The sequence below is a fragment of the Tympanuchus pallidicinctus genome, unplaced genomic scaffold (genome assembly GCF_026119805.1).
Source record: "Tympanuchus pallidicinctus isolate F22 unplaced genomic scaffold, pur_lepc_1.0 scaffold13, whole genome shotgun sequence".
In the NCBI taxonomy this organism is placed as follows: domain Eukaryota; kingdom Metazoa; phylum Chordata; class Aves; order Galliformes; family Phasianidae; genus Tympanuchus; species Tympanuchus pallidicinctus.
In genome coordinates, this window is record NW_026294648.1 from 10,776,449 (window position 1) to 10,803,935 (window position 27,487).

The 27,487-nt window shown below is 38.8% G+C and overlaps 1 protein-coding gene across 5 annotated transcripts in view; it reads left to right on the forward strand.

The window, feature by feature from the left end:
• The window catches only part of DACH2 (dachshund family transcription factor 2), a 264,433-nt gene that overhangs the window by 129,200 nt on the left and 107,746 nt on the right, over positions 1-27,487 (forward strand). For all 5 annotated transcript variants that reach the window (XM_052672831.1, XM_052672830.1, XM_052672832.1 and 2 more), the window contains one exon: positions 1,620-1,735. In XM_052672831.1, coding sequence (XP_052528791.1) covers positions 1,620-1,735 — 116 coding nt within the window. The remainder of the gene's footprint in view (positions 1-1,619; positions 1,736-27,487) is intronic.

Genomic DNA, 27,487 nt, shown 5'->3' on the forward strand with positions numbered 1-27,487 from the left:
ATGAAACACAAAATGGGCAAACCTGAAGCTAAAAAAAGGACAGGATAGTTATTTAGAGAGAAAATAATAAACTGAAAAAATGATTTTGTGCTACCTTGATGTACAGTAAAACAAAATAGCACTAGCACAGTGTGTGAAAAATGAACACGTTAATGGTACCTCTGTGCAGTGTTGTTGGAAGTCGTCTTCATCTAAACACAGAGTTTGTCTTACATTGATGGAGAGCTTTGGCACTATAAGTTGATGGAGTGAGGTTTAACTGAAATGTCTTTGCGGACTTGAAGTCATTTTGGAAATGCTCTCTATTCAAACCTCATACATTGTTGCAGCTTAGTTACTTCATGCAGTGCTTCACTATATTTTGTCAAGAGCTCTATTATTCAGCAAAGTAAAAATTGTTTTGATCTAAGGGAAGCAGGAGTACTTTGGCAAACACTAGGAGGTCATATTTTTATTATTTGTCTTGGGAAAGTTGATTCAAATGGTCTTTGCTCTGTAAATCTGTATTATGGTAGCTGTATAGCATAATTTCATGCAGGCGTACTTAAGAGGTGAACACGATAGCTAAAAAATAGATACTGTAAATGAATATTCAGATCTTTAACATTTTGGATAAAAAATCACAGGCATAATTGATAAGGTGGTTGAAGATGGAGTTTTTACAGGTTGGACATACTTGGTGTAACCTATGTGTGGTAGTCAAAACCACAAGTCAGTCTGTGAAGTAATCAGCTTTGGAAAAGCTGAGTATTAAATTAGTGCTGAGTCTTCAGAAATAGTCTGTTAGCTGCCATGATTCAGAACAAGGTGGTTAATATCATAAAGATTGCATTGTGTTTAAATTTGAGTCAGTGTGGCTTTTCAGCTTGCTTGGTGCACATGCATGGCTCAGACTGGGGAGCAGTTACTGCTGATATCTCTCTCTGTTAGTGACCTGTATGAGCTGGGAAACCCTTGGCTAGTACATGGATTGTAGAGGTGCATGTGGGTATGCCTCCCTGAAGCCAGGCTGGCTGAGTTGCCGTGGAAGTGCCTGTAAATGGTGGTTATATTCAATTGAACCGGAGCTAATAAATTCTGGTGGACCTAATCTGAATGGCTCTGGTGTCCCCCCAGTCATTGCATCATTAATCTGCATTACCCAATAATCTCCATTTGTGAGATGAGTAAAGCATCTAGTTGCATTTTCAAGACTTTACCAACATGCACATGAATCTCTTGTGCTCTGTTTTGCAGGCAGGAGTACTGAGAAACACGTATTAATTAGCAAGGTAGTGATACGTTAGGACTAGAATCTGGATTGTTTTGTTTCTGCTGTTTTGGAAGTAAAATGAAAGTTTTCTCATCATTTATGTGACGTAGAGCTCACGACTGTGTTAACTACAGGTGCTATTTGACAATGTACTGTTAGTTCATTTGAAATCTATGCATTGTATCTATCTAAGCAATCTAAGCAATGTATGCTTAATTGACTGAGGTTTTTTTTTCCTCCTGGGCAAGAACTGCTAATATAATCTCACATATTTTTGATAGTTTGTGTATTTTATACATACATTATGTATAGTAAGGAAATATTTGAAAAATAAAAAGCATTTTCATTTATCTTCTTATTTCATCAGCTCACGGCCAGGAAGACCCCCGAAGCGTTCACTCGGAGTTGCGATACAGGAAAATGCACGTCTTCTGCCCCATGGAGTTCCAGGCCTCTTATCACCAGGCCTTATCTCTCCGACAGGTAATAAAATCCATCAGATGATCAGCCTCATCTCTTCATACTGCACCGCAGTTAAAATAAACTAATATTGATCTAAGTGCCTTGTCCTTCATGGCTTTTTCAAGCTTTAGCAGAGGTTACGTTATTGGATTTTTTTGAGCGTTCATGAAAATTCTGTTTTGTTGCTGCAGTGACTGAAATCTAGTGGATTTGTAATTTAGTTCTTTATTAATTGTAATTTCCTTGCAGGAAATTCCATTAAATGTTATTTTAGTAAAAGGGGAGAAAAAAGAAAAAAAAAAGAGAAAATGAACAGTTGTTTCAGAGAGCCCTGTAGCATGCATTTCTTCCTTTCAAATGCATGTGTGTTTTAGTTCTCATGGGATATGAACAGCGTGGCTAATGTGTATTGTGTTGTAACACTGTTAATGTATGCTGGGAAGATAACAAAATGCTTTTATGAGATGTAAAAGAAACACTCAGAAAGCAGATAAGTTCATGTTACCACAGTAGATCCTATTTTAATAATGTACATTAAATGTCATAATATAAAAAGAAGCATAAAAACATGATATTACAAGCAATCTCTACTCAAAATGTAATGCATGGTGTTTTATTCCACTTTATTATTTATTAGTAAAATCTTAAGTCCCTAATTAAGCTATCTTGATAAGTTTTTTGTTTTTTTTTTTTAATTGATGGTATCCCAAAGACAGGCGAGTTCATTTTGCTAATAAAATCAAGAGGGTACAGCTATATTGACAGACTATATTCCTCACAGTAATTATTTAAATATTCAGGAGGCCTAGCAGTTTTAGGATTACCGTTAAAGTCCAGTGTGAACATGTTGTATCTCTAACAACAAACTTAAAGGTTTTAGCAGAATGCAGAGAACAGCTCACAGCAATCATAGAATTAAGTGTTTGTCTCTAATGCAGTGACTGTGGTCTCTGCTCGCAAAACCTGTTGCAGTGATTGAGTGCTTCAGTGAGTCCCAGTGTCCAGGAGAGCGACAAAGCTGAGGACTTTGATTCCTCCTACAATTTCACAGAGAACCAATAACCCTTTTCTGTGAAAATGGAAATAAACATTCTCAAGCAATAGTCAGAGAAACCTGAAGTAGTTAATGTAAGTATAAAAGCCTTTTAGTACAGCCAGATGCCACAGTCAAACAAGTGCAACTTCACATACTGTAAATACATGCAGCAGAGTTTGGGAATTGTATGTTACTCTTATAATAACAACTGACAGTTTTAGTATCTCTGTCATGTACTTAGCCCAGGAATTTCATGGGTATTTAATTGTTTGGATTATTACCAATAAACAGGAGAGCACAAGAGTCACCTACTTGTGAGAAATCTGGAATATTGCATAGTGCGTTTTCACCTTTTTTTAAATGCACATTACAGTGTTTCTTTGAATTGGAAAATATTTGGCAAACTCTGTGTTGCACAGTAAAATAGAATCTAGATGCAGCATCTCACATATATTAAGTATTACAGTGCGTGAATAAAAATGTTTAAAGTGTAGTTATTTCTAGAGTTTGATTTTTTTTTTTTAGTCTGAAGTGGTGACTGGGACATATCCCACTTCATTTAACTTGTGGAATATTGTGTAAGGAGATTGCCCCCAGGTGCCCCCAAGCTCCCCTTTCAGCTGAGGCCCAGGGTGGCTGCCTTTCTGACCTCGCGAGCTGTATGTGAAAACCTTTGTGTGACCAAATGGCAGAAGTCACACACACTGTGCCTCAAGCAGCTGAAGGGGAGTTCTGCAGTTAAGTTGCAGGGAAGAAAAAACACACAATTCCAAAGCATCACAGTTGTTGAGTGCTCAGGTGAGATGGATCCCTGAGGGTGAAGCGTCCTGTAGCCAGCCCATAGCACAGGTGCTCTGCACCAATGGCTCTGTAGTCTCAGGACTCAGAGCCCCTGAAGTTTTGGTCTTGTTTTGTTCATAAAGAAAAGCAGCACAGGGAAAGTTGGGGTAAGTGCTGAGTAAGGAAGGGTGCCAAAAGAGCCACTTGTAAACTCAGTGGGGGATCTAAGCTGTTGCAAACTTGACGGAGCACCTGGGATATGAAGCCTCCATTAGCTTTATTTATATTTGTTTTCACTTAATTACTGTCTGCTTTCCTCTGGTTGCTTTCAACACTTCTGCAGTTGGATTCTTTCCTTTTGGCTGAGCTAAGAACAAAAAAAACATTTTAACACTTACTAAAGAACGAAGGCTTTTATACCAGGCTTCTGAGTGGTGGTTAATAGAATAAAAGTTGCAAGGATATTAAAGTGTTGTGTATCAGCCAAGTGTTAATTTACTTATTTGGGATCTCAATTGTATATGGTTTGCAGATGGTTATGTTAATCTGCCTACAATATTAAAAAAATATATTAAATCAGACTCTCTCTTTTTATGTGATCAAGCCATTTTCAGATGGGACCAAATTACCATCAAAACTGTTTTATTCTTCAGATAACTCATTTTGGTAACAGACTCCATGTTAGCAGATGTAGCATGATTCATCCATCCATTTCACATTCTAGTTTTGCCTCCCCTTTAGTCTGTGGTCTCTATCCATACGTGCTGTTGGTTAGATGGATACGTCTCAAGAAGTTGCTGTTCTGGCCATAGAACTCACACATCTGTCTGTAGAGGGTATTACAAGAATGATGATTAGCAACTTCCTGCAGACTTTGGTGAGCCATCTGCGTTTCCGTTCCTTGAAATGTGCTGTTATTTTCATCACCCATTTGGTTTGTGTCAGTTCAGTTTACGTGGTCATTTTCACATAATAAACAGGTAGTTAAATTAGGCATACTGCATTTCCCAGTGCAGAGTATAATATTTTACATCTTGGCAAAGAGGGCTACAACTACTTTCATGCAAGAAATTGGGAAAGCAGTTTAAGTGAAGCACCTATGTTTTCAAACACTTCCAGCTACCTTCTGCCTTTGGGGAATGGGAATGTTTGAGGACGAGGCTGGAGCAGCAGGGTGACTTATCCTGCAGTGACTGAGAACGATGAGGCAGCGTGTCTAGGATACATGCTGATGGGAAGGGCTTGAGCAAACAGCACAATGACCCTGCCCAAGAGCTGATATTTGAGTACTGTCCATTTTGCATTAGCTTAGGAGAAAGTGTTGTGCTTCCTGTATTGTAGGAAATGTCGAAATCAGCGTGGTGCCCCTGCCTGCTGTGAGGGCAAGGGAAAAATCCCATATGTCAGTGAGGGACAGTTATCAAAGGCTTTCTTCTTTTTCTTCACACAATGCAGTGTGATGAAGTGACATTAATAGGAGATAAAGCGTTTGGGGTTTTTTTGTTAATGTACAGGGCTTTGTCTTCAGTATATCTTAACAAGATGGTTGGGACTTACTGATGGAACTTTTAGGCTCTGAAGCAGTGGTTTGCTGTGTGGAGAGAAAGTGAAATCCATTATGTTACTTAAATCAGCAGTTCAGAAAACTGTTGATACGGAGCGAAGCTGCTAGAGTAGCTCAATCTTGTCATAGTTGTTCTGCCTGTAATCTAGCTGATACCCAAAAAGGTTTAAAAAAAGCACTATATGAAGTCTTCATTACAGGTTTTTCTCTATTCAGTGTGTTGAAACACTAGTATTATTTCTATAAAATAAAAACAGATACTGTTTAGCTGAATAGCTGTTTGTCTAGAGTTTATAAGAAACAATAATTAAAATGTTGACTTGTTTGTGCTGACATGAACAGTTTTTCAGTGTAATTTTAACTTAAAAATAGTTAAGAACGTTGTGAAGTGCATAGTTTCAAGATCTGATATTTCAGTGAAATTACTATTGTAATAGATAAGGCAAATAGCATCACTGTGGGAGTTAAACAAACAAAAAAACACCGTACAGGATTATGGTAACTTTGTGCATTACTCCAATTCAGCAGTGCTTTTTAGCAGTCACTCAGCCTTTCCAGGGAACAGAGAGAATACAGCAGTATTTGCTGTAGTGTTTGAGCTGGTTCCCAGTTGTTTGTTATGGAAGTGGGCATGTGGCCGTGCAACAGAGCCCTGCTACCTGTGGGAACTCCTCTGTGCCACTGCTCCACAGGTCTCCTCCTTGTTTTTTTTTCCTGAAATGAGTGCAGCCATAGTGCCCGTGAGTCTGTGCTGCCTGTGGAACTGGGAGATGTGTCCCGGGTTGAGGAGAAGGGCAGTAGGGGTGTCCCTTAAGACAGGTGCAGTGGAACTGAAAGCAGCAAATCCGTTTCACGTGCTCAGAGACCAGCAGTGCCAAAACCAGGTTCTGAGGGTGTCTGTGTTCTTAAGAAAGTTACTTGAAGAATAAACATTCATTCAGGGTCACTTAACAGAAAATTTATGGATTGATTTCACCTCTTGAGGTGTTAGATGTAGGGCTGCTGTGGCTGGCAGCAGTCCTAGAACCTCTGAGAGCAGATGATCAGAAAGTTACAGGGAACCTTTTACTTTCTCAAAATACTTCTCTGAGCATTTTTGTATGTTTACTACTATTTCTGCAGCTCATTTCACTGTCTACCGTAATCCTTTTTTTTTTTTTCAGTTGTCGTAGATGTCACTTTAAAGTTCCATTTATAATGAGAAACATATGTACAACTTTGTCATTGTTGGCATTACCTGGCTTGGTAGAAATTATTATTTTTAATCGGAGGCAAACATACCGGTTAAGGATACTGCAGCACTTCCCTGCCAATGGGGAGCGTTAACAGTTTATAAATTGTTCTTGGTGACAATTCAGCAGTGAATTACTTTGATATATATGGCTAATAAATTAATATGATTAAGTTAATGAGTAGTACAAGTGTTGCCAAACTCCACTCGTCGGGCTTTTAATGCTGCTCTGCATTTGCAGCTCTAGCTTCCCCCTGTGGTGAGAGGATCAGTGCTACCTACGCACTGTCATTGTGATAAATGGCATATCCCACAGTGCCCTGCACTCCATCTGCTGTGTCCCCAAAATGAGAAATATTTTATACAAATCACACACTCAGAAGCTCAAAGGACTGTAGAAAGATCTGTTTTTTCAAACTGTAATAAAAATGCATACATCTCTTTAGCAACTCTTCATTTTTACTGTCATAATGAATGCATATAGCTTTGGGAAATGAAAACTCATGTGAGTAACATAGGAAAGTTATCCGCTGCACAGTAAAGCTGACAAATAAGTTACATGCTCACTCTTTTATCATGAAACGTTCCTAGATAAAAAATGATGTTAGAACATCCATTTAACTGGATTTTAAAATTAAAGACCGCATATGCCGCATGATTGAGTACCACCCCATCTTGTGCCAGCACATTTCTGTGCTGAAGGGAGCATGAATTCGAGTGAATGAGGAATTTGGGATTGTATCATTACTCTTTAAAATACAGCCATTCAGTAGAGTTCTGATGATCTGAGTGACCGTGAGTCACTCAGTTCCCCTTTCCTTCCCTGTTTTAATATTTTCTTTCTTTAGAGATCCATTTTTAGTGTCTGATTTATCTGTGTGGGACATTAGGTTTGTGATATATGAATACTTAAAGCTGTTGAGAATTTACTGAATTGTTAACCTTGTTGTAAATTTAATTTACACATAGCCTCAGCTACTAATTATTGTCCAAGAAGTGTGAAACTCAGTAATATACTTTCATTTGTAAGCATTTGAAGATTTTTTTTTTTTTTTTTTTTTTAATCGATCCTCCTGAATTTATCTTTTGAGATGACAAAGTTAGGCTAAAATGGTCACACTAAGAGAATTAAGACTGGATTCTCTGGGCATGTAGGGCAGGTCTGCTCACAATTTGTCATGTTTTGTCTATGGAAGGGAACTGTTTGAAATCATTGGTGCAAGTATCGCATAGCTAACAAAATCAGCACGTTTTCGTCTGTCTGTCCTTATAATCTGTGACATTCTTTCCTACCAATTTTTTTCTTAGCCTGGTGTCCTAAGGCATTGAGGTCTATAATGATCCTGATACCTCTCTGCCTCTCTCCATCACGTCTTTAACTGCCTTTGGAACTAGCTGAGTTTTTTTACATTGTCGTGAAATGTCCTAAAGCAAAAAATGGTAATGGGAGGTATAAATGATTTGTTATCTTTAGCTCTTTCTGTTATCTGAGGTTTGGCAATAATAGCAGGACTGTTGTAACTGAAAATTTTCTCCTAGGTTTTATTTTTCTATGTGGTTGTATGATTAAGTTGAACAATTACGTTCTGAAATGTTTTTCACTTGGTAGCTTTATCCAGTATCTCGTCAGATGCATTTAAATGCCTTGCGAGTGCTTGTGTAAGAATCCCAGACAACTGCATGTGTTTTATACATTCCTACATTTTAATGTAAGGATCTGATTTTCATTTGCTGAAGTTAGGATGTTACTGAATAATTTTTATGTTAATGCTAATGGAGAATGGTTTTCTGACCTAGCTGGTTAAGAGGCTCATTGAATGCACGCAGCCAATAATCATCTGGTAACAAATCAAGCTTCTTCAGATTTGGGAGTGTTGCTTGGGGTGCCACGTGGTTCGTGCATTCGGAGCAAATTTTGTGCTAGCAACAGAACTAAATTTTCTGGAATACAACATTGGGGACAAGAAGCATGGATCCTTACTGATTGTCTTCCTTGCTTTAGATTTATTCAGCAGTATTTCAGACAACCTGGTAAGCTCAAGATAGCTGTGTACAGGTTTTATTCCTATGACTTGAAAGCTGAGGTCTGTCAGAGGTTAGAAACAAACATTTAATTGTAGGATATATTTAAATGGATACAGTTGTGACTGGTTTGATGATACATGCCTGGTTGCAGAAAAATATTGATTCACCATCTATTTACAATGCTAAAGTCTGCTGTATTTAGGTTTGTAATATTCTCTTAAAATGCTGCATTCACATCTAAATTAGATTTGAGTAGTGCAGTTTCCCATAGGAAAACTTAGGCTGTATTTTAGCAAAATTCTTGGTGAAACAACACTGTTACAGGTTGTTCAAAAGTATTAAACAGGGAATAAATCACACTGGATTGAAAAGTAAGCATGTGCTATACGTAAATCCAAGTATTTCCATAGGTATAATTCTGGTCAGGGATTAAGTACTTCCAGTGTAGTTTAACAGCTGCAGTGCTTCAGTCCTTGTCTTGCAGACCTCTGGAGTCCTAAACAAGGACAGTACTTAAGTGTGTTTTTAAAAGTAAGCACACGAGTAATTCCATTGATGTGGATTGCATTACTTGTTTGCTTTAATGAGTGTCTTACTATTTATTAGGACATTTTGGAGATCATGTTCTATAAGGATTCTTTTGCAAAACTGAATTTGGGAAGTATGTCAGACCACTCCTAACATTCTGCATCCTTCTGTTGTCTTGTGTGAACTAGGGTTTGTGAGAAGTAGCAGCATATTATTTGAAAAAAAGATGGAAAAAATGTTAATCAAAAGATTGCTGAGAGGGAATGATGGAAGATGACAGTTTTGTTCTCTTTGGCCTCATGGAGCAGTTCAGAGTTAGGCAAGTGGCTAGCACTTGTGAGTGCAAAGTGATGGGTAGAAATCTTGCTTGTCTGAGGAAAGTGGTTTGCAAAATGCGACTGCAAGTTCTCCCTTTTCAAAGTGTTTCCCTGGTGCAAGGCAGTGAGAGCCAGTGGTCTAAATGTGTTACGTGCTGCTGATGATTTTTAGATTAACCTTTGCATTGAGTTTGTAAAAAAGAGAGTGTAACTCTCTGAGAGGACAAATGTTTTAAATAAAGTAAAGCCTGCTGTGTGTGAATAAGAGGGAACAATGTGAGCCCAGCTATGCAAAGCAGGGAAAAACCTCCCTGGTATTCTGGGGGAGAAGATTTTGGCATATAGTGAGGGCAGAAAGCTGGGATAATTGGGATTAGCAATGAGAGCTGCTTTCCACAAGAGCAGACCTGTGCTGCACAAAGGTGCAGTGGCTGCAGTTGATGTCTCCTCTGGGAGGAAGAATATGCTCTTCTTTCAGCCCTTCCCAAGCAGTACAACATGATGCCAAGTGCTGGCAACAAAACAGGGTTCATGAGGAAAGGAAAGCATTGCTTACTGAGCATTCTAGGGAGGCACATGTTTTAATTTTGGAACTATCATCACTGAAATAGATTTCAATGTCTGATCATCCTCATTAAGTTACTGGAACCATATCAACATTTCACTTTCAGAAATAAATTCTGATCATATAGACTTTTATTACAGTTAAAATGAACAGATGTAAAGAAAAACAAGCTGTCTGAATGAGCCTAGTGTTGTACCCTGCCCTCTTGCTGAAGAGAGAGAACCTCTTCATGCTGGTAGTAACTGATATTATGCTGTCATGTTGTGCCTGTTTGGAAGGTAGGAGGTCTAGAATCTTGGGGGATTCTGTCTAGAAACTGAATTTGTCTTCAAATTCATTGCAAAGAGAAGTAATTCCTGGAGCTAACAACTGCGTGTGGCTTGAATGTGAAAGGCTTACTTCAGAAAGAAAAGTATTTAATATAATACATGCCTGAATGTACATGACAGACGTTTTATTAGGAAAGGAAAGCCTTTATTAAAATATAATGACCTATATTGTTTTTATGTAATCTAATGAATTACAGTGAGAGCCTGAGAAATGAGCTGGAAAAGCTAGAGTACTCTCCCATGAAAGTGAGCTATGATAACCTTTTTGTAATTCTTTTACATGTTGAAAGAGTATTTCTACACAGACTTATTAAATTAGGCAAGGTCACCTTTTCATTTTATTAACAGATTAGGTTTGCAAGGGGCACAAAGAAGGATAAGAATGGCTTCAATATGTACAACAACTGGAAAAGGAAAGTTCAGGAGGGTGTTCATTCCCTGGTGAGCAACACAGGCAGGCTGGTAACAGTGGATAATGGGAAGGCTGAGTTATTCAACAACTTTTTTGGCTCAGTCTTCACTGGCAATAGCTGTAAATACAGCCCTCAAGCAAATGGGTTGGAAGGTGGGAACTGGGAGAGCCATAACCCCTTCCTGCTGTAAGCAAAGATAAGATTTGAGACCAGTTAAGAAACCTGAACATGCGTATGTCTATGGGCCCCAATGAGATACATCCCAGAGGCCTGAGGGAATTTGCTGGCATAGTTGCCAAGTCACTGTCAATGACATGTGAAAAAGTCGGGTGGTCAGGTGAAGTCCCTGTGGCTGGAAAAAAGGCAGCATTGCACTCATTTATAAGAAGGGTAGAAAGGATGAACTACCAACTTGTTATCCTCACCTCAGTGTCAGAGATGATGGGGCAGATACTGATAGCTGTGATAAGGCATATGGAAGAGAGGGAATTTGGTATCACCAATTATCTCCAGCATGGTTTCACCAAGGGCAGGTTCTGCCAGGCCAACTTTGTCACTTTTTATGATGGTTTAACTGTATCGATGGGCTAGGGAATTGATTTCATCTGTCTGGATGTTAGTAAGGCATTTGACATGGTCCCTGATAGCATCCTTCTCTCCAAATTGGAAATAGGGAATTGATGGGTGGACTGTTTGATGGGTGAGGAACTGGTTGTGAGATTGTACCCAGGGAGTAGTGGTCAATGGCTCAACATCTGAATGGAGATCAGTGACGAGTGATGTCTCCAGTGCTCTGTAACTTCTTCAACAGTAATGTCAACAGTGGGATTGAGTGCACTGTCAGCAAGCTTGCAGATAGCACCAAGCTGTGTGGTGCAGCTGACACAGCCGAGCGACAGGATGCCATCCAGACAGACTTAGACAGGCTCAAGCAGTGGGCCCAGGAGAACCTCATGAGGTTAAGTACATTCAAGTGCAAGGTCTTTCACCTGGGTTGTGGGAACCTCTACTGTTTGTACAAACTGGGGAACGTAAGGATGGAGCTGGATAGGATCTGGAGGTACTAGTGGATGGCAACCTGGATATGAGTCAGCAATGTGCCCTTGCTGCCTAGAAAGATCCTGTGCTGCATCCAAAGCAGCATGGCCAGTGGGTTGACGGAGGTGATCCTGCCCTTCTATTTTGCTCTGGTGACACCTCACCTTGAGCACTGCATCCAGATGTGGAGTCCTCAGTGCAGGAGAGATATGGACCTGTTGGAGTGCATACAGAGGAGGACTGCAAAAACGATTCTAGGGCTGGAATACTTCCCCTAACAGACTGAGAGAGCTGGGGTTCTTCAACCTGGAGAACACAAGGCGCTGTGTAGACCTGACAGTGGCCTTTCAGTGTCTAAAAGGGGGCTGTAAGAAAGGAAGGGACAGACTATTTACAGGATCTGTTGTGGCAGGACAAGGAGGAATTGTTACAAGCTAAAAGAGGGGAGATCTAGATTGAACATAAGGATGTAGTTTTTTTACAGTAAGGGTGATGAGACAGTGAAACAGGTTGCCCAGATTGGTGGTGGAAGCTCTGTCCTTAAGACACAGTCAGGTTGGACCAGGCTCTGAGCAATGCTTTTTGAGCTGTAGGTGCCCCTATTCATCACAGAGGAGTCAGATTAGATAAACTTTAAAGGTCTCTTCCAGCTCAAGCGATTCTGTGATTATATGACCATGGACTTTCATATTGAAAAATGTGGGTAAAAGAAGCAGTAACTTATATCAAGTAGAGAATAGGTTGTAAAAATGTGAAATCATTTAATGCAAGTTGTGTCTTTGTTTTTACTGATGCACAGTTGTTTAAAAAAAAAAACTTAATTACTGTTTTTCACATTTGCATATTGATTGAATGTGCTTTAATAATAATGATATTTCTAAGTAGATTATCTTTCCTGACTGGTGGAGTGTTAATGTAATATTTGCATAAAGGGAAAGTACTCCACAGTAATACAGGCTTCTGTTCTTCTAACATACAGTGTGTAGTCATTACTTTGAAAGGTTAGCTATAAATAATAACCAGTGAAACTGGTCATGTGCTTGAAGATGAGCACTTTTATTGCATTTACCAGTCTTAACCCTGTTTAGCAGGCAAGAATAAAACTAACATCATTTTAACATCATCCAAGTTGCCTTCCCACATCTCCACATGGATATGTATGCATAGAAAAGGTAGAGTACTTCAGGCTACAGGCAGTAACATAAAGTATGAAAAAGAGAATTATATTTAAAAGGTGTTACATAAATGTAATGCAAAATCTTGCTGTGACTGTTTATGAATAATTTTAGTCAAGTCTAAATAATACAGAAAATGTCACATATCCTGTTTCTAAGAACTACCTTTTTTTTTTTCTGTATTTGCATCTGTCAAAAATAAGATTTAAGAACGCACACAAAACAAAAGTGAAAGTAATCTGTAAGCTGTTTGGTATATGTAATAGAACATCCCATCAGCAGCCCCAAACTTTGTGTAAACAAAGAAGCAAATGGGGTAGAACACTTACATATTGCATATGAGGTTTCAGATGAAAACGATGTACAGATGCTGCTAAATCCTGCTGTCGTTAACAGCTCAGTAGTTCTGCACGCATAGGCAGAAAACACAGTTCTTGCTACTCGAGGAGCACAGGCGGGGTGCAGCGGAGTGCAGTTGACTTGGCCCTGGCAGTCGCAGAGCAGGTGACTTGATTACACTGAAATCAGGCAGAAAATGTCCTCTTCTGGCCACTCGAGTGAATCAGTCAAATTATCGAGTGGCAAAACTAATTCTGTGCCTTGGGCCATCAGAGCTGCCACTTCCTATAAGTCAAGCCTTCATTTAGTGTGAAATTGTTTTTTATTTTATTCTCTTTCATTTATTATGCTTATTTCAGCTAATCCACTTAGTGAATGTAAATTACTCGGGATCGCGGAGGTGTTTCAGATGCACAGCCTTCTCTTGGTGCACTGATGAAATATCAGTGCTCTCCTCTTAAGGGATTCCCAACTCCGTTAGGAGCTACACAGTTAAAAGTAGTGTTTTAGTTTTTCAATGAGACTGAAATGAGGAGAAGAGTTTAAGTGTAATATAAAATTTAAAAAAATGCATTTTTCTGAGCTTTCCCTTAAGAGCAGATATAATTCACGTGGGTCATTGTAGGAACTGGAAACAAATTTACTATGAACTGTGGGTTATTAAGTAGCAGTTAATTTGAAAGAGTTTAACAGAACAAGTTGGAGGACAGTGAATATGTTTTCAGCATCAAAATATTACCTTAAATTTTGGCAAGAGAAAAAGCTATGATATGATTAAAGTTCACATGCAGGTGATGTACCCTAGGCAATACTTGTGTTATGTGTTTCTGTCCAAATGGCAATCCCTCATTTGAGTGCGCCCTCTGGTACACAGCGTTAACATTTTCCAATAAAAAAAAAGAGCAAAACATATGGAGTCTTTTACTTCAAGCAAAGAAAAAATCAAAAAGAGTAATGAGAATAAAATGTAAAATGCCCAGGGTGATGGGTGAAGCAAGCTACAGGGGTTTCCTACAGCAGACACTATGAGACCAGAAGATCAAAAGTACCTACAAGGTGACACCTACAAGCGTCTAAGTACAGGTTTCCTTTATGTGTAAGCTGAAAAATACATACAGACTTACATATATGTACATATCTATATAAACATAGGCTAAAAAAAAGAGATGTGGTTCATTATAAACCAGGTACATTGCTTTAACTCACTTGCACCCATTGCTCTGAGCTGATAAGAGTCTTGAGCAGATATGAAAGGACTTGAAGGTTGGAAGGAAGTAATCAGAGCCTCAAAAAGAAAAGTTGAAAGGATCATACTGTGATTAAGATGGATGCATTGCTGATAGTGTCAGACCAACAGCTGCTAAATCTATGAGACACTTGAAAGAGTCTCTCAATTTTGTTATATATGGGAGTCGATAGGTTATTTGGGCTAACAACACCCTATTATTCAAATTTAGCTGACCCAGAAAGCCATGACATCTTTCAGTGGCAATTCAGAGGGTTTTGCCATTTAGGTAGTGGTTTCTGATATTTCCTAGTACAAAATTTTTCTGTGTAGTCTCATATGACATACGGATATATTGATCTTGGATTTCTTTCCTGAAGTCTGTATGGGGCTTCAGAAGGCTATTTTGTACTTGCATCTGGTTGGATTGTTAGAAAGTTCTCACTTGAATCTCCTTTTCAGACCTAGAAAACATGATAGCAGTTAACCAAAATTACTTCTGCCATTCTGTTTTGGTGCTGCTTCATTATTGTTTTTGATTATGGGTAATACTTTTTTTTTTTTTTTACTAGCTTATTAATCCTATCTACTAGATAAGTTTGAGTCCTAATCCTGCTGAGAATTTGTATTCATTGATTGAAAGCTTTCTGTGTACACAGTGCTTAAGAAAATACCCTGAGAATAGTTTTTTGCTCATTGATATGACGATGTCCTTCCCTTTCTGATATGTCTCTCTTGATCTCCATTTTTCATGGCAGCGTATTACTCTGCCTTTCCTCTTTATTTTTTTGTCCTTGACTTTTATGTCTGCACGACAATTTGTGCTGACCTTGAGGTTGCCCTCAATTAGCTGAGCCATTTCGGTATCATGGCCCACACCAAAATCCTGTGCAACGTGCTTTTTACTTGAAAGGCAGAGCCATCCTAGAAACTGTTTTGTGACCGTTTTTCTTTCCCTTTCAAGTCAGTGTTTATTTCCAGGCAATAAAAAAAAGGAGTGATACAAAAGAGATAGAAATCGGAAGCAATAAATCATAGCGGCACTTCTGGTAGGTTTCCTGTGCTCGTGCCTCCAGTGTCTGTGCCATCTGCAAAAAGAGGAGGATTAGGAAAGGTTCGGATGAGGTATATAAATCTTATCCCTGAAAGTTCAGGAAACCTCTCAGGATCCAAAGGATGACTGCCAGGGATCATGCACAGGAATTTGACAGGTGGAGTGGTGGGTTAGGCTGCCTACGTGTTTGACCCTAAATATTGTGGGTGTTGGATTGTCTGGACTGCAGTGTATTACGGGTTCTTTTCTCTGCCATTGCTGATGGAAATCCAGTATATGGAGGTCTGAGTTAGCTAGTCTTCCTGTTAGGAATGTTTTGTTTTCTCAGTTTGAGTAATTGTATCCAATCTACAGAGAAAATGCCTGTGAGCAAAAGAATATATAAGTATCTTACTTTGGTTAGTTTTAATTTTGCTTAATATTTTGCTCAGTGTGTGAAGGAAGATAAGAAGACTTTCCCAGGGCTCTTAAACATTAGAACTTAAAGGGAATGCTTAAAGCATCTTCCAATGCAAGGTGCATTGATGCTGGCAAGAGACCAAAATAGGGTCATCTGGCATCCAGTCCCCATTGTTCCATTTTGCAGTACGTTTGGATTCTGAATTTTGGATGTATTACTTTTCACTTTTTACTTCTTATTTCTCCTTCTCTAGAATGATATCAGCAGTTGGTTTATAGCGCGTGGGTAATGACCAGCTTGGTTAGCCAAGATCTATGAATTACTTTATTGATAGAGAATGTCTATTACTTTAAGGTCATGGCTGGAGATTGGGGGATGGAACTTGTGGATCCTTGGGGTCCTTTTCAACCCGAGTCACTCTAAGATTACATATATCTTTGAAGAATCTTGCATTCAATTTCAGGGCATTCTCATTGCAAGAAGACAAGAGTGAAAGCAGACTTTTATGTTGAAATAGTGGTGAGCTATTGTAGATTAATTAAAATTACAGTCCATCAACATTTGCATTCTATTTGGGATGTCAGTTCCAGTAAGCTTTTTAAAAATGTAGTGGTGCAAATGGAAAAGTTTCAGCAAATATTAAATGTAACAATGAAGACTTTTGTTCCCCATTAAACCATTTCTTGATGTTTCCCGATAGATTTTCATCTAAACACTTGCTAATCCCAGAGCTCTGACAGGCAAGGCCTGCTGAATTAGGCCAACCACTGCTACAAATAGCTACTGCACATGAAACAGTAATCATTGCTTTCCAGTCTATTATTAGATTAACTTCATAGGGATTGCTTTTTTCTCCTGTGAGTTGATGCATAAATGACATGCTTTACCCTCCAATAAATCTAACAGCAGAGTGGCTGTGACATGATGTTCATACCCCTTAGTCCCATGACAGATTATTTTTGATTGCTGCAGAAGTTTACAGCAGCTTGAAACCATTAGAATTTAAAGGCATCATTGAAATTTTACAGTGTACCTGACTCAGACACAACTGGGCTAGTGCTGAAGGAAGTTTGTAGGGTATGGTCTCCACTTTGTGATTAGTTGTCACAAGGTACCTAGTCACACTGAGCCTGGCTGTCATTCAGAGCAGGTGAATACTTTTACGGTGCTTCACCTTCACGATCTTTCCTTGGAGAGTCCAGCTTTCTGTGCATAATGCTCCTAAGCTTGGAACCTCCATCTAGACACAGTGGTGGCTGTTGAACCCATGTGGAAACAATATTTGGTACACACAGTGCTTGGTACTTCTGTGCATGAACTTACTGAAACTTATTGAACTGACGCTGCTGATTAAGCTCTGTAAGGATGTTTGTATAAGTAGAAGTTTGTGTTGCTAAAGGGTGAAGTTCAGTGTTGCTAACATATATGTGCTAGTAATGGTTTTTTTCCAGATTTAAGAACTTTGTTCTTTCCTTATGAAACTCAGATAAAGCTCGCAAAGCTCAAGACTCTTCAGATCTGAGGTGTTTACTGCTATTTATATCTCATGTGAATTAATAACTAGTTGGTTCTGATCTTAAACTGTGTTCATCCATTATTTTGTACATATGTGTATAATCTGCTACTTTTACATATAAGGAAAACAATTGTGAGGTTAGTAGGAATGTGCACCAATTTCCATGGATGTGTGTTTGTACTTACCTGATAATCATCATGTCAAACTGATCTCTGGAGATTTCCTTAAAAGCCTACATAGATTGCTGCGCTATTTTGTGCAGTTCCTAATAGAATGTTTTGTTTTGCTTCATCTAATAGCCTGGACAAAGTGATTGAAACTATGTATGTTCTTAACTTGTGGTCTGTGATAGTTATGTCCAGTAGATTAAGGTTGGTGAATCTGGTACCAGGTTTAGAGCTAACCTTAACACAGATCTGCTGTAGCCTCATGGGACCAATACAGTTTTTAAGTAATTCCATAATAGAGAATAAAACATGAAAATATTGTGGATTATACATATTCTTGGAAGCCAAATGCGGAATTTTCAAAAGAAAACTTGAAGGTGTTTGCTCTATTTAAAAACAAGCAACCAAAGCAGAACAGAATACCTGTTTAGTATTTACATGTACCAAGACCCTTACTGAGTTGGTTCTCAGCTGTGCACATGTTGTGACCACAAGCTAGCTTTTTCTGAACACTTTTTAGCTTAACTGTCCTGTAAGAGAAAATCGACAGAAGGACGATCTGATAACAAGAATGTTTTGTGGAATGCCCAAGCTCCATGTTTTTGTGTAGCAGTGTGCTTACAATACGCTCTTTTTGGAAATAGGACTGATTCTATTAAGGTAAAATATTTACTCCTTAAGAGATGAATAATAATAATAATGGAAACATGGTAAGGCATTTGGGATTTCTAAATGTGAACTTTTCCTACAGAACCTCGAGTGTTGAAGACTGTGCTCGTTAACTTAGGAAAGAAAATTAGTACCTTCTGTACCCAAGCACATATTAAATTTGGTCTTATTCGAACTTGAAATTTGACCTCTGGTCTCACAGCATTCTTGAACAGGCTGCAGGTCTGAGCTCTGTGATGCTGTTGGTACATATATTTGATTACCTAACTTAAATGTAGTTGGGATTGGCCTACACAATGTTGTTGCAACAGTATAGACAAGGCTGGGTGGTTTTGATGGTACTGGGCTTACCTATTATGTGTGACCTCTTTTCTTTGTCTTCACATGGGTATTTTTACTTATTTTGTGATCTTTGGCTTTCTAAATGATAATGAAATTATAATCAATTAGGATCTGACTCAGAAGACATGAAATAAAAGGTGCTGACAGTACCATATCATTTCAGAATTACGCCATTCTTTTTCTGACCTGTAAGAGACAAAACTGAAGGGAATTGAGGATTAATCCGTTTCTTGTATCCATACGTAACCTTGCAACATGTGGATTAGATCTTCTCTGCACCTGTAATATAATATTTTCCTCATGCTGAAGCATAGTACCTTAACTAAAACCACAGCAGCTTTCTGATGACTTCAAAGGAATCAAAAAACATATTCAGGTTGAAAGCATTTTATTGTTTGTAATTTTTAGCTTAGTGCATATTAAATGTAATAACTGATGAGTTTAGTAGAATAATCTCTTACCATATGCGAGAAACATGCTTCATAAAGTTATATACATCTTTAAGAACTGTTAACTTCTATAGAATTTGCTGCAACAAATCATGATGAGAATGTCTTATACTTGTGTTTTCAATTGAGGTTCCCACATTTGGTTAAAGTCTATTCTGTACTTCTATCATCTCATAATTTCCTCCAGAGAAGAGAGAACAATCTTCATGTTGGGTGGGAGGATGAGGGAATCGTAATTGAAACCATGTAATAAAAAGGTAATTTAGCAAAACTATTAGTTTTTGGTTTCTTTATTATTTTAAGCCTATTATTTTTAAAATTACTTCTGTATTAAAAAGGCTGTAAAACTGCAGTGGATGTCAGCACATTGCATCTTAATTCTCATTTTCCTTTGCATGAATAGTAAAATCTTTATAAATTGCAAACTAATTGAATAAGCTTCAGTTGAACATTTTTATGTTTCAGTTTGAATTAAAAAAAAAACATATTGTAGACTTCTTAAAGTCTAAATGTTCTTAAAGAACATTTGATGGTTTCCAACATGGACCACACCTCGTGTGCGGTACAGGAAGAAAGTGCTGATGGAGAAAAACAAAAACCAAGAGCAATGTTAATTAGTATTGTGTTCATAGCTGTGTTTATAGCTGTAATATAGTTGCTAACACCCGTATCTATTTCTTGATTGTAGTTCTCCATCCAGTAAAGAGCCATTATCAGCAGCAACTTCAGCCATACAGCCAATAAGTTGCACCAGTTCTGTGTATAGGGCTACCTGGAGAAATATAGGCAGATGATTTTTCTTGCCAGGTCACTTACAAGCATCCCAGTTCCAAGGCCCTGAAAAAGAGGAGCTTTATATTCCATTGATAATGCATTGTAATGTTAAAGCAAAGAAGGCCGTTGGCAAAGCTGGAGCAAGAGAACAGAATGCTGCTGTGCAGAGCTTCTTGTTTAGGCAGTCAGTTTGTGCTTGGTTTGGGTTGGGTTTGGTTTGGTTTTGGCTCTTCAGTGAATTCACTCCCATCTATAAATTGTGATTGTAGTATGCTGGTAGACTGGGAATCAGTGCTTAACAGGAATTGTCCCCTAGCCATCCCCTCAATTCTCTTCTGGGTCGTCTTTTCTTTGGTATCTTCTTTAATCACGGGGATGCTAGTCAATTGTATGCTTGCAGCATTTGCAGATTGACAGCAGCTATGAACTTGGGAAGGGAGGCTCAGGATTCAAAATGATCTTGATAGATTGAAGAGGTGATTTGAGACTGACAAGATGAAATTCGATAAATGTAACAACAGAATGTGGCGTCTGGGAAGGAGAAATGTGCATAAATATAGACTGCAATATACCTGTCCAAGAAACTGAAGGAGAAGAAAGAATCTGTTAAAATGGATTGCATATGGAATGGATTGCTTGTGGTTTGTTTGATTTTTTGTGAGAAGCTTGTCCTTATTCTGGGTGTAGTGATAATGTGTGACTGTGCTGACCGTATATTTCAAGGGAAGCTGCAATATGGGTATAGATGGAGCTAAGCATCGCACTTCTGGAAAGGAGCAGATCCTCCTCACTCTTCAGGGTTTTGTGGTATCTCTTACAGTGCAACGATGAAGTCTTGTTGTATACTGTGGATTTTACAGCGTGAGATGAGGTGAAACAGGACTGTGACACATAGTCACTGTAAAGGCTGAATACAGAATATAAACAAATTTTCTGCATGTCTGTAAGATATCAAATGCTTCGTGTAGCAGCAGGAGTGCTAGGTGTTATTTAATGCCTGAGCTGGAAGCAGTCTTTCCTTCAGTTTCTGAAGAAATACCAAGGCTTAAGGTACTGCTTACCTTTTCTAGACTATCTTGGTTGTTAATAGATGGCAGGCTCTGAAAGTGCCCCTGTTTTCTCAAGTTCAGTTGAAAACAGCTACAATGTAGCCATTATGTATTTTAAAAAAAAAACAAAACTATTAAATTGCATGCAGTATCAAGTAGGTTATCTTTCAGTCATTGGAAAGCGTTCTTTTGAAGTATTAACCACATTCTCTTAAATTGCTCTGCAATTTTCACAGTTTTATGATTTTCAGGAAATCCAACATCTATTTAAAAGCACAAATGACTGTAGCAGCAGGTTGTTTGCAGGAAATGATGAAACACAGTCTCTACTCTTTATAGTAGTTATCATATTCCTACCCCAGTTGACTGTAGGTTGCTTGGAGAGTGTGTAGGAACCTTGTGGACTCATATCTTGATGCCTCGGTCTTCTAAAACTGGAAGGTCTGCAAAATATGTGTAGATAAAATATATAGACTTTGTATGAGTTTAGAAAAGAAATTGGGCAGCTCTTGGAAATTTTTTTTCAACTCTGGTTATTTTTGGCTGAACTTAAGTTTAACTGTCTATATTTGCTTACATATATCTCTCTGTAATAAAAGCCAGAAGCAATGACAGCTTGCATTACATGCTAGCAAGCTCTGTGAAGGGTTCATACACTTGGAACTTATGAGCTTGGTCACATTCTGTTTTCTAGGTGTGTCTATTAGAAGGTCTCTCTGCATGTAGACCTCCTTACTGCCACCCTGCAGAGAGCTGTTGTCTAGGATAGGATCGGTCTTTCTTAACCACTTTCAGTCAAGCTAGTTTAACAATTTAACACATTTTTAAAATATTTTGTAGTATGATTGTAGGAGTACCACAGTGCACCCTTCTGATGACAGTGTTGTACAGAAGATGGTAAGATGTGACTGATATGTACCAGTTGGTAATGCTGAGGCTGGAAACTTAGAATTAAGTTCTCTAACAGCCACTTTCTGCTCTCCAGTCTGGGTGTATGATGCAGCTGCAGTGCCTTTGCTGCTCTTGTGGGGTTCCCAACAGAGGCACCCATTGCTGCTCGTGCTGCCCCTCGCTATCCATGATATTGCACAGGGCTAGCAGAAGCCCAGCCAGGATTTTATAAATCCCAGAAAACAGCAAACTGTAGTAAGTGAGTTGTGCAATATATTTAACCAATATGTAACAAATTAAACAATCGTTAGTGATTTATTACAGTGCATTGCTTCCCATTTCTGGTATATATTTTTTTTATTTAATTTCTTCTAATGACTTAATGCCATCTGTTAGGCTTGTCACTGACACAATAGTACCAAGGATAGAAAATATGGAGTGTTTAAAGCAAGTTTGGCCCTGTTGAAAGATCTAAAGTTTTCATGTTTTAAATCTGAGGGTTTCAAAATGTGCCCACATTGTGCACACAGAGCTGTACTGCTCTGTCAACATCTTCCTCTCATCCATTCCCATGGCACAGGGCCCCACCTGCCTGCACCTCACTGCGAAAGGAGATGATGTTCTGTCACCCCCAGGCACGCCATCCTATCCCTTTTATTGCCGTGCCTGTGGGTGTGTGATGGGCAGGCAGGCACAGAGGTGTGTGCATGGCACTCAGCGCACAGCCGCTCGCTGCGGCAGAGTTCACACGGCTGTGCTGTTTGCTGTCACTTCTAAATGCTGGGATTACCTGGGCGATTGTTTTCTCAGAATGCCGTAATGTAATCTCAGACCTAATACTGCAACAACCATGCACTAATTAAAACTGCAATTATATTTTTGCTCAAACAAAACGACTTAATAAACATTATCACAAACTGTTTACCCTTCCCAAAAACAATTTATGCTCACTAATACAATTTCCCATTAAAACTGCTGCCAGGTAAATTAAAAACTCTTGAAATAGTAAGTAAGTGGGAAATTAATTCAACAGTTTAATCTAGAGCTAATAACAGTTGCAAGCTCAGAAAAAGATTGCTACAGCGGGGAGTTAATTAACAGCTTATTCCCCATTTGATAAAAGTAATCCACTCTAATTCCAGTGTAATTTACCTCAATGTAATATAAAACCACAAGCTGCTTCTGGTGCTAGTGATTATTAGCCTTGTCCTGTTGCCACGTTGACAATAAAAGTCAGCAGTGTCTTAATAATAAGAGGCAGTCTGCTAAATGCCCACAATTAAAGATGTAACATGAAATCTTGAGACTGAAACAACCACGTATGTTGCTAAACAGAGTGGAGATACCATTTTGATAGAAGTAAACACGTTGCATTGCTGTCCCTAGTTCAGTAGCCAGGTGTGCCTTTCATAAACCCTGTTATTGGCTGCAGAAAGTTCTGTCTAATAAATGCTCTGGGGAGACTGGAGGGGATAGGTTACAAATAGGTCTGCTTGTTGTTTCAACTTAGGAGTGAGCCAGTGTAGATCTGGTTGTATTGTTTTCTCTGTTACGCAAATTAAATACAAACTTTGGAACTCTCGACCTGAAATATCACTCTGGGTTCATAAATTAGTATACTTTTTTTTTTTTTTTTTTTACTTCGTCTATATTGAAATGTATTTTCCTTTATTTTCTGGTTTTGGGGTTAAAACCAAGGATCAGAGGTGATATGTTCATGCATGTATACATGCACACGTGTATACAAACATCCATCTGCATAATTACGTATAAAATATCTTTTATTATGCATTTTCTCCATTGATCCCAAGATAATGTATTCTGATAACTATTTTGATTTGCTTTTGAGCAGTTATGACAGTCTGCCACTAGGGAACTTGAGCTGTATTTAAGTATTGCCACGTTCTTAGTTTAGTTTCTGAGTATGTGTTAGACTTCTGCATTTGCCTGAGTGATGTGTTATTAGCTTTCTTCCATTGTCACTGAGTTAGGAATGCCACAGTAAGAATAAATTGGTACACTATAATCATAATTCAACTTATGTGCATAAAAAAAATGATCTGCTTTGTCATATAAGTACTGATACTTGAAATAACAAGAGTATGGCATTATTTTAACATGTTGGTTATTAATGAGAGGTGAGTGGTTTTGATGTTCTGATATCACCTAAAAACATACAATATTGATGTATTTGAGTAAGTTCCTTCCAGGGCTTTGGTGGGTATCTCAGAATAGAATGCCTGCTGTGAAGTGCTCCGTTTGAAACTGCAAGCAAACACTGCGGTTATATGAGGTGGAGATTTTTAGCAATTCTAAACAGAGAAAGAATTAACTTTAAAGGTGTGCGTGCACCATTATAAATGTGCCAGAGTTGGTCACCAGAATGAAGTCGGTGACCATAGTGACAGTTCAGTTACAGCCCTGTATTCCTTTCCACATGTTCTGCGTGAAACTGGAGATTCCTAGGCCTAGGGCAGAGGCAGATGGATGTTGAGAACAGAATTATGCTTTCAGCATGCACATGATGGGGTACTTTGCATACTGCTGTTTTCTAATTGCAGTGCTGGTTAGTAAAGCCTGTGCTTTCTTTTTTCCTACATAAACATACTTCTTCTTTATTTAAGTAACTGTAAGTTTTTCAGTGGGATGTTTTACCTGCTGGCTGTAGGTGAACACTTTTTACCTGAGGGCTTGAAGTATGTGAGCTTCTGAGATCCTTTCCAACCCATGCTATTCTGTGATATTTCATAGTGCACTGAAATTTCTCCATAACATAATGGAAATTTATTGTTTTAAGGTTTCTCTTTCAGGCATTTTCTATCAAATAAGATAAATTAAGAGCTGTTAACTGAATAAAATATAAGAAAAAAGAGTAGACTGAACGCATGAAATGATCGTATTTTATTTGTGATAGCAATAATAAGAGCTCTCAGGAGAAAGTGTTGGTGCCAGACTATAACTACACTTAAACTATGCTACTCATTCTCACTTCATTTATGTATGTACATAATTTACAGTTCTGAGTTTCGGAGGATTCTTTTTCTGTTGTTCAACAGATTTTCATCTAATGTGACTTCAAAGGATTTTCTTTTCTGCTGGCATAGAATTGTCCATAGTCTGAATTTTGCTTACATGTAAAATCTGTCCTATGAGTGAAGCGAGGCTTAAAATTTGGTAGGTCAAGGACTGAAGCCCAGTCTTTGTGGATGCTCTAACCAGATAGTTCTAGAAATGAGTTAGCACACCTCATCAGCTGCTCATCCCTGCTAATGAAGTCCTCTGTGCTTTCACTGCAGTCATTCTTCCATGCTTACCTGGGCCATAGCAGAGTTGGGAGTCTTCCAGCAGTGCGAGCACAGCAGATAGATCAGGCTGAACTAAGATCAGGACAAGTAACACGCATTACAGAGCTACTCTGCAACGCAGTCCAGGCTGAAATGTTCACATAGAGATAGAAATAAATAGGATTTTGCAATTGACTAATTTGTATTTTTTGTTTAATTTCATTTGACATTTCAGAGGAAAAACATTTAAGAATACTTGAAAAAAATGCAGTTGGGTATTCTCAATGGCTATTCTTGATACATATCTTCAGTGTTACCAATAACAAAGGTTGTATATTAATATAATTAAGACACTATTTTGTGAGTATTCTGGCAGATTTTATGTATTTCTTCAGTGTTTAGCGTTTCATCTAAACTGTGCAGGTTGTGATTCTGAATGGCTGAGTATGGTGGGAAGGCTCAGGGAGCTGCTGCATATCCTGCAGTCCTCCTAGATGTCCTCCTAGATGAGGAAGCTTTGGGGCTGCATGCTGCCTGTTTTGCCAAGGTGGCAAAAAGCCTTGTGTGTCCACTTCAGCAATTCTGTTATTTGCAGGTTGAAGGATTAAGTTAAACGGACCTTGAAAGAGCTGCTGTGGTTGATAATCCTCTGGTGATACATGCTCTCCTTTTCACTAACTGCTGAATCACGCAAGTTAGTCCAGGAAGAAGAGTCATTATTAGAACATGAGAGGTGACAGTACTAGTATAGTTCTGATGTGTTGTAATGCAGGAATCCTGTGCTGCGCAGTCCTGGCATACTTTGGCAGGAGTCTGAGAGGCAGCAGGTGCTCAGTAGGATGGAGCCAACTTCTGCAGGCAGGGAGCAAGGAGGTGCTCACAGGCCTTTCCCTGGGGTGTGCCTTCAGGTTATACAGGCCCCAGCCCTGACCAGCTCCTGCCACTGCCTGTCCTAGCAGATCAGGATGTGAGGATGTGTGCCCACGTTGCATCCTGAGTTGTGAAATGCAAGGACAGAGCATGCCTGGGTGCTCTGTACAAACACCAACACTGCGGTCAGATTCAGTGTACTGTAAAATAACCTCAAGGACACAACTTAATTTCCATACAAGGCATGGTTAAACTTTTTAATCATCATGGATAAATCTGTAAGAACGTAGCTGTCAGGAGCACAGATTTTAACCAATTCTTCCCTGTCAGAAATGAACCTTTCCAAAGTACACGCACATTTAGAGGTAGCATACTCAACTAAAAGCTATAAACCATCAGAATTTTCTGAAATTTGAATTTCACCAGAATATTAAAAACGCAAATTAGCCGTCTGTGCACCTAATGACTGAGCAGTCTATTTAAACTCATGGCACCATAAAAGAAGGTAGGCCATATTCCTAAGAGTTTGCTATTTTCTGTGATCCCCACTGTTGCACGAGGAATTTGACGCTTGTTAGGGTGAACCTGCAGTGTAGGTGGCAGCCTGTGGTCCTGGGCTGCTCCTGCATTGCACACACAATAACTAATGAGATGTTGGAAGATCACACTGATCATCTCCGCGTGCTCTTCGTGTGCTGTATGCCACAGACTTTCACCAAGCTGCTCCTGAGCTAAGCCTGCAATTTCTGGCTGAACCAGAACAATGTCTTAGCAGCGCACCCAGTCCCAGCTCAAAGATTCAATTTACTTGAAGTAAAACGTCCCAGTGATTATTTATTTGTGCTGTTGTAAGTTGACCATTTTTTTCCACTTCATGTTAAACTTTCTGCCTATTGCTGCATGTTCATTGAACTTTATCTGCATGTTCAAATGCTTGCTGCCTTTCTTGTTGCCTTTTTCGCCCCACCCTGAATTGAGTGAGCAGGTAGCAGATGTACCTAGTGACCTGAAAGGTGAGAATCCTTGACATGCAGAAATTAGATCAGTAATTTTTGTCACAAGTGATGTGGAATAGAGCTGCAGGCAGCAGGGCAGGTGTTGGGACTGGTGGTGGGAGAGAGGATTTCAAAGCATTGTAAGCACTGTGTTCAGAGGAGTAATAGGTGATGCAGTTCATGATTTATATACAGTTTAAACTCACATTTACGGTCATATAACTTGTTAGCACATTTTTAGCGAGTCAGTTATTTTCTTCTTCTCAGTTTGTCTGGCCTTTCAGACAAATGCCGTTATGCTAATGTAATTAATATACATTCTGAAAAATGAGATTGCAGCAGTTTATTTCAAGATTGTGTACTTTGCTTTTTTAGACCTGTTTCCCACGCTGCCACTCAACACTTTACGGCTAGTGCTAAAAGAGCCTTCTTTTCTGCAGTTCTTTCTGGCACAGAAGGGCTTTCCTTTGTCTCTGCCTCATTGACTCTCCATCTCATTTAAAAATCTTTGCTGAAAATACATCTTTTTCCCCTTGCATGACCCCCATAATTTTTATCTCTCTCTGCTGTTATTTTAGTACGTAATTTTACTTTTAAACTAGCTGATGGACCTCCATTTGAGAAAGGGCAATCAATAAATTATGTGCTGATTGTGGATATTCTTCTTCATATTTTTGTATTTCATTGTCCAGACTGTAACAGCTGATATATATTTTTGTTGTACTTTTTCACCTACTTTAGGGTATCA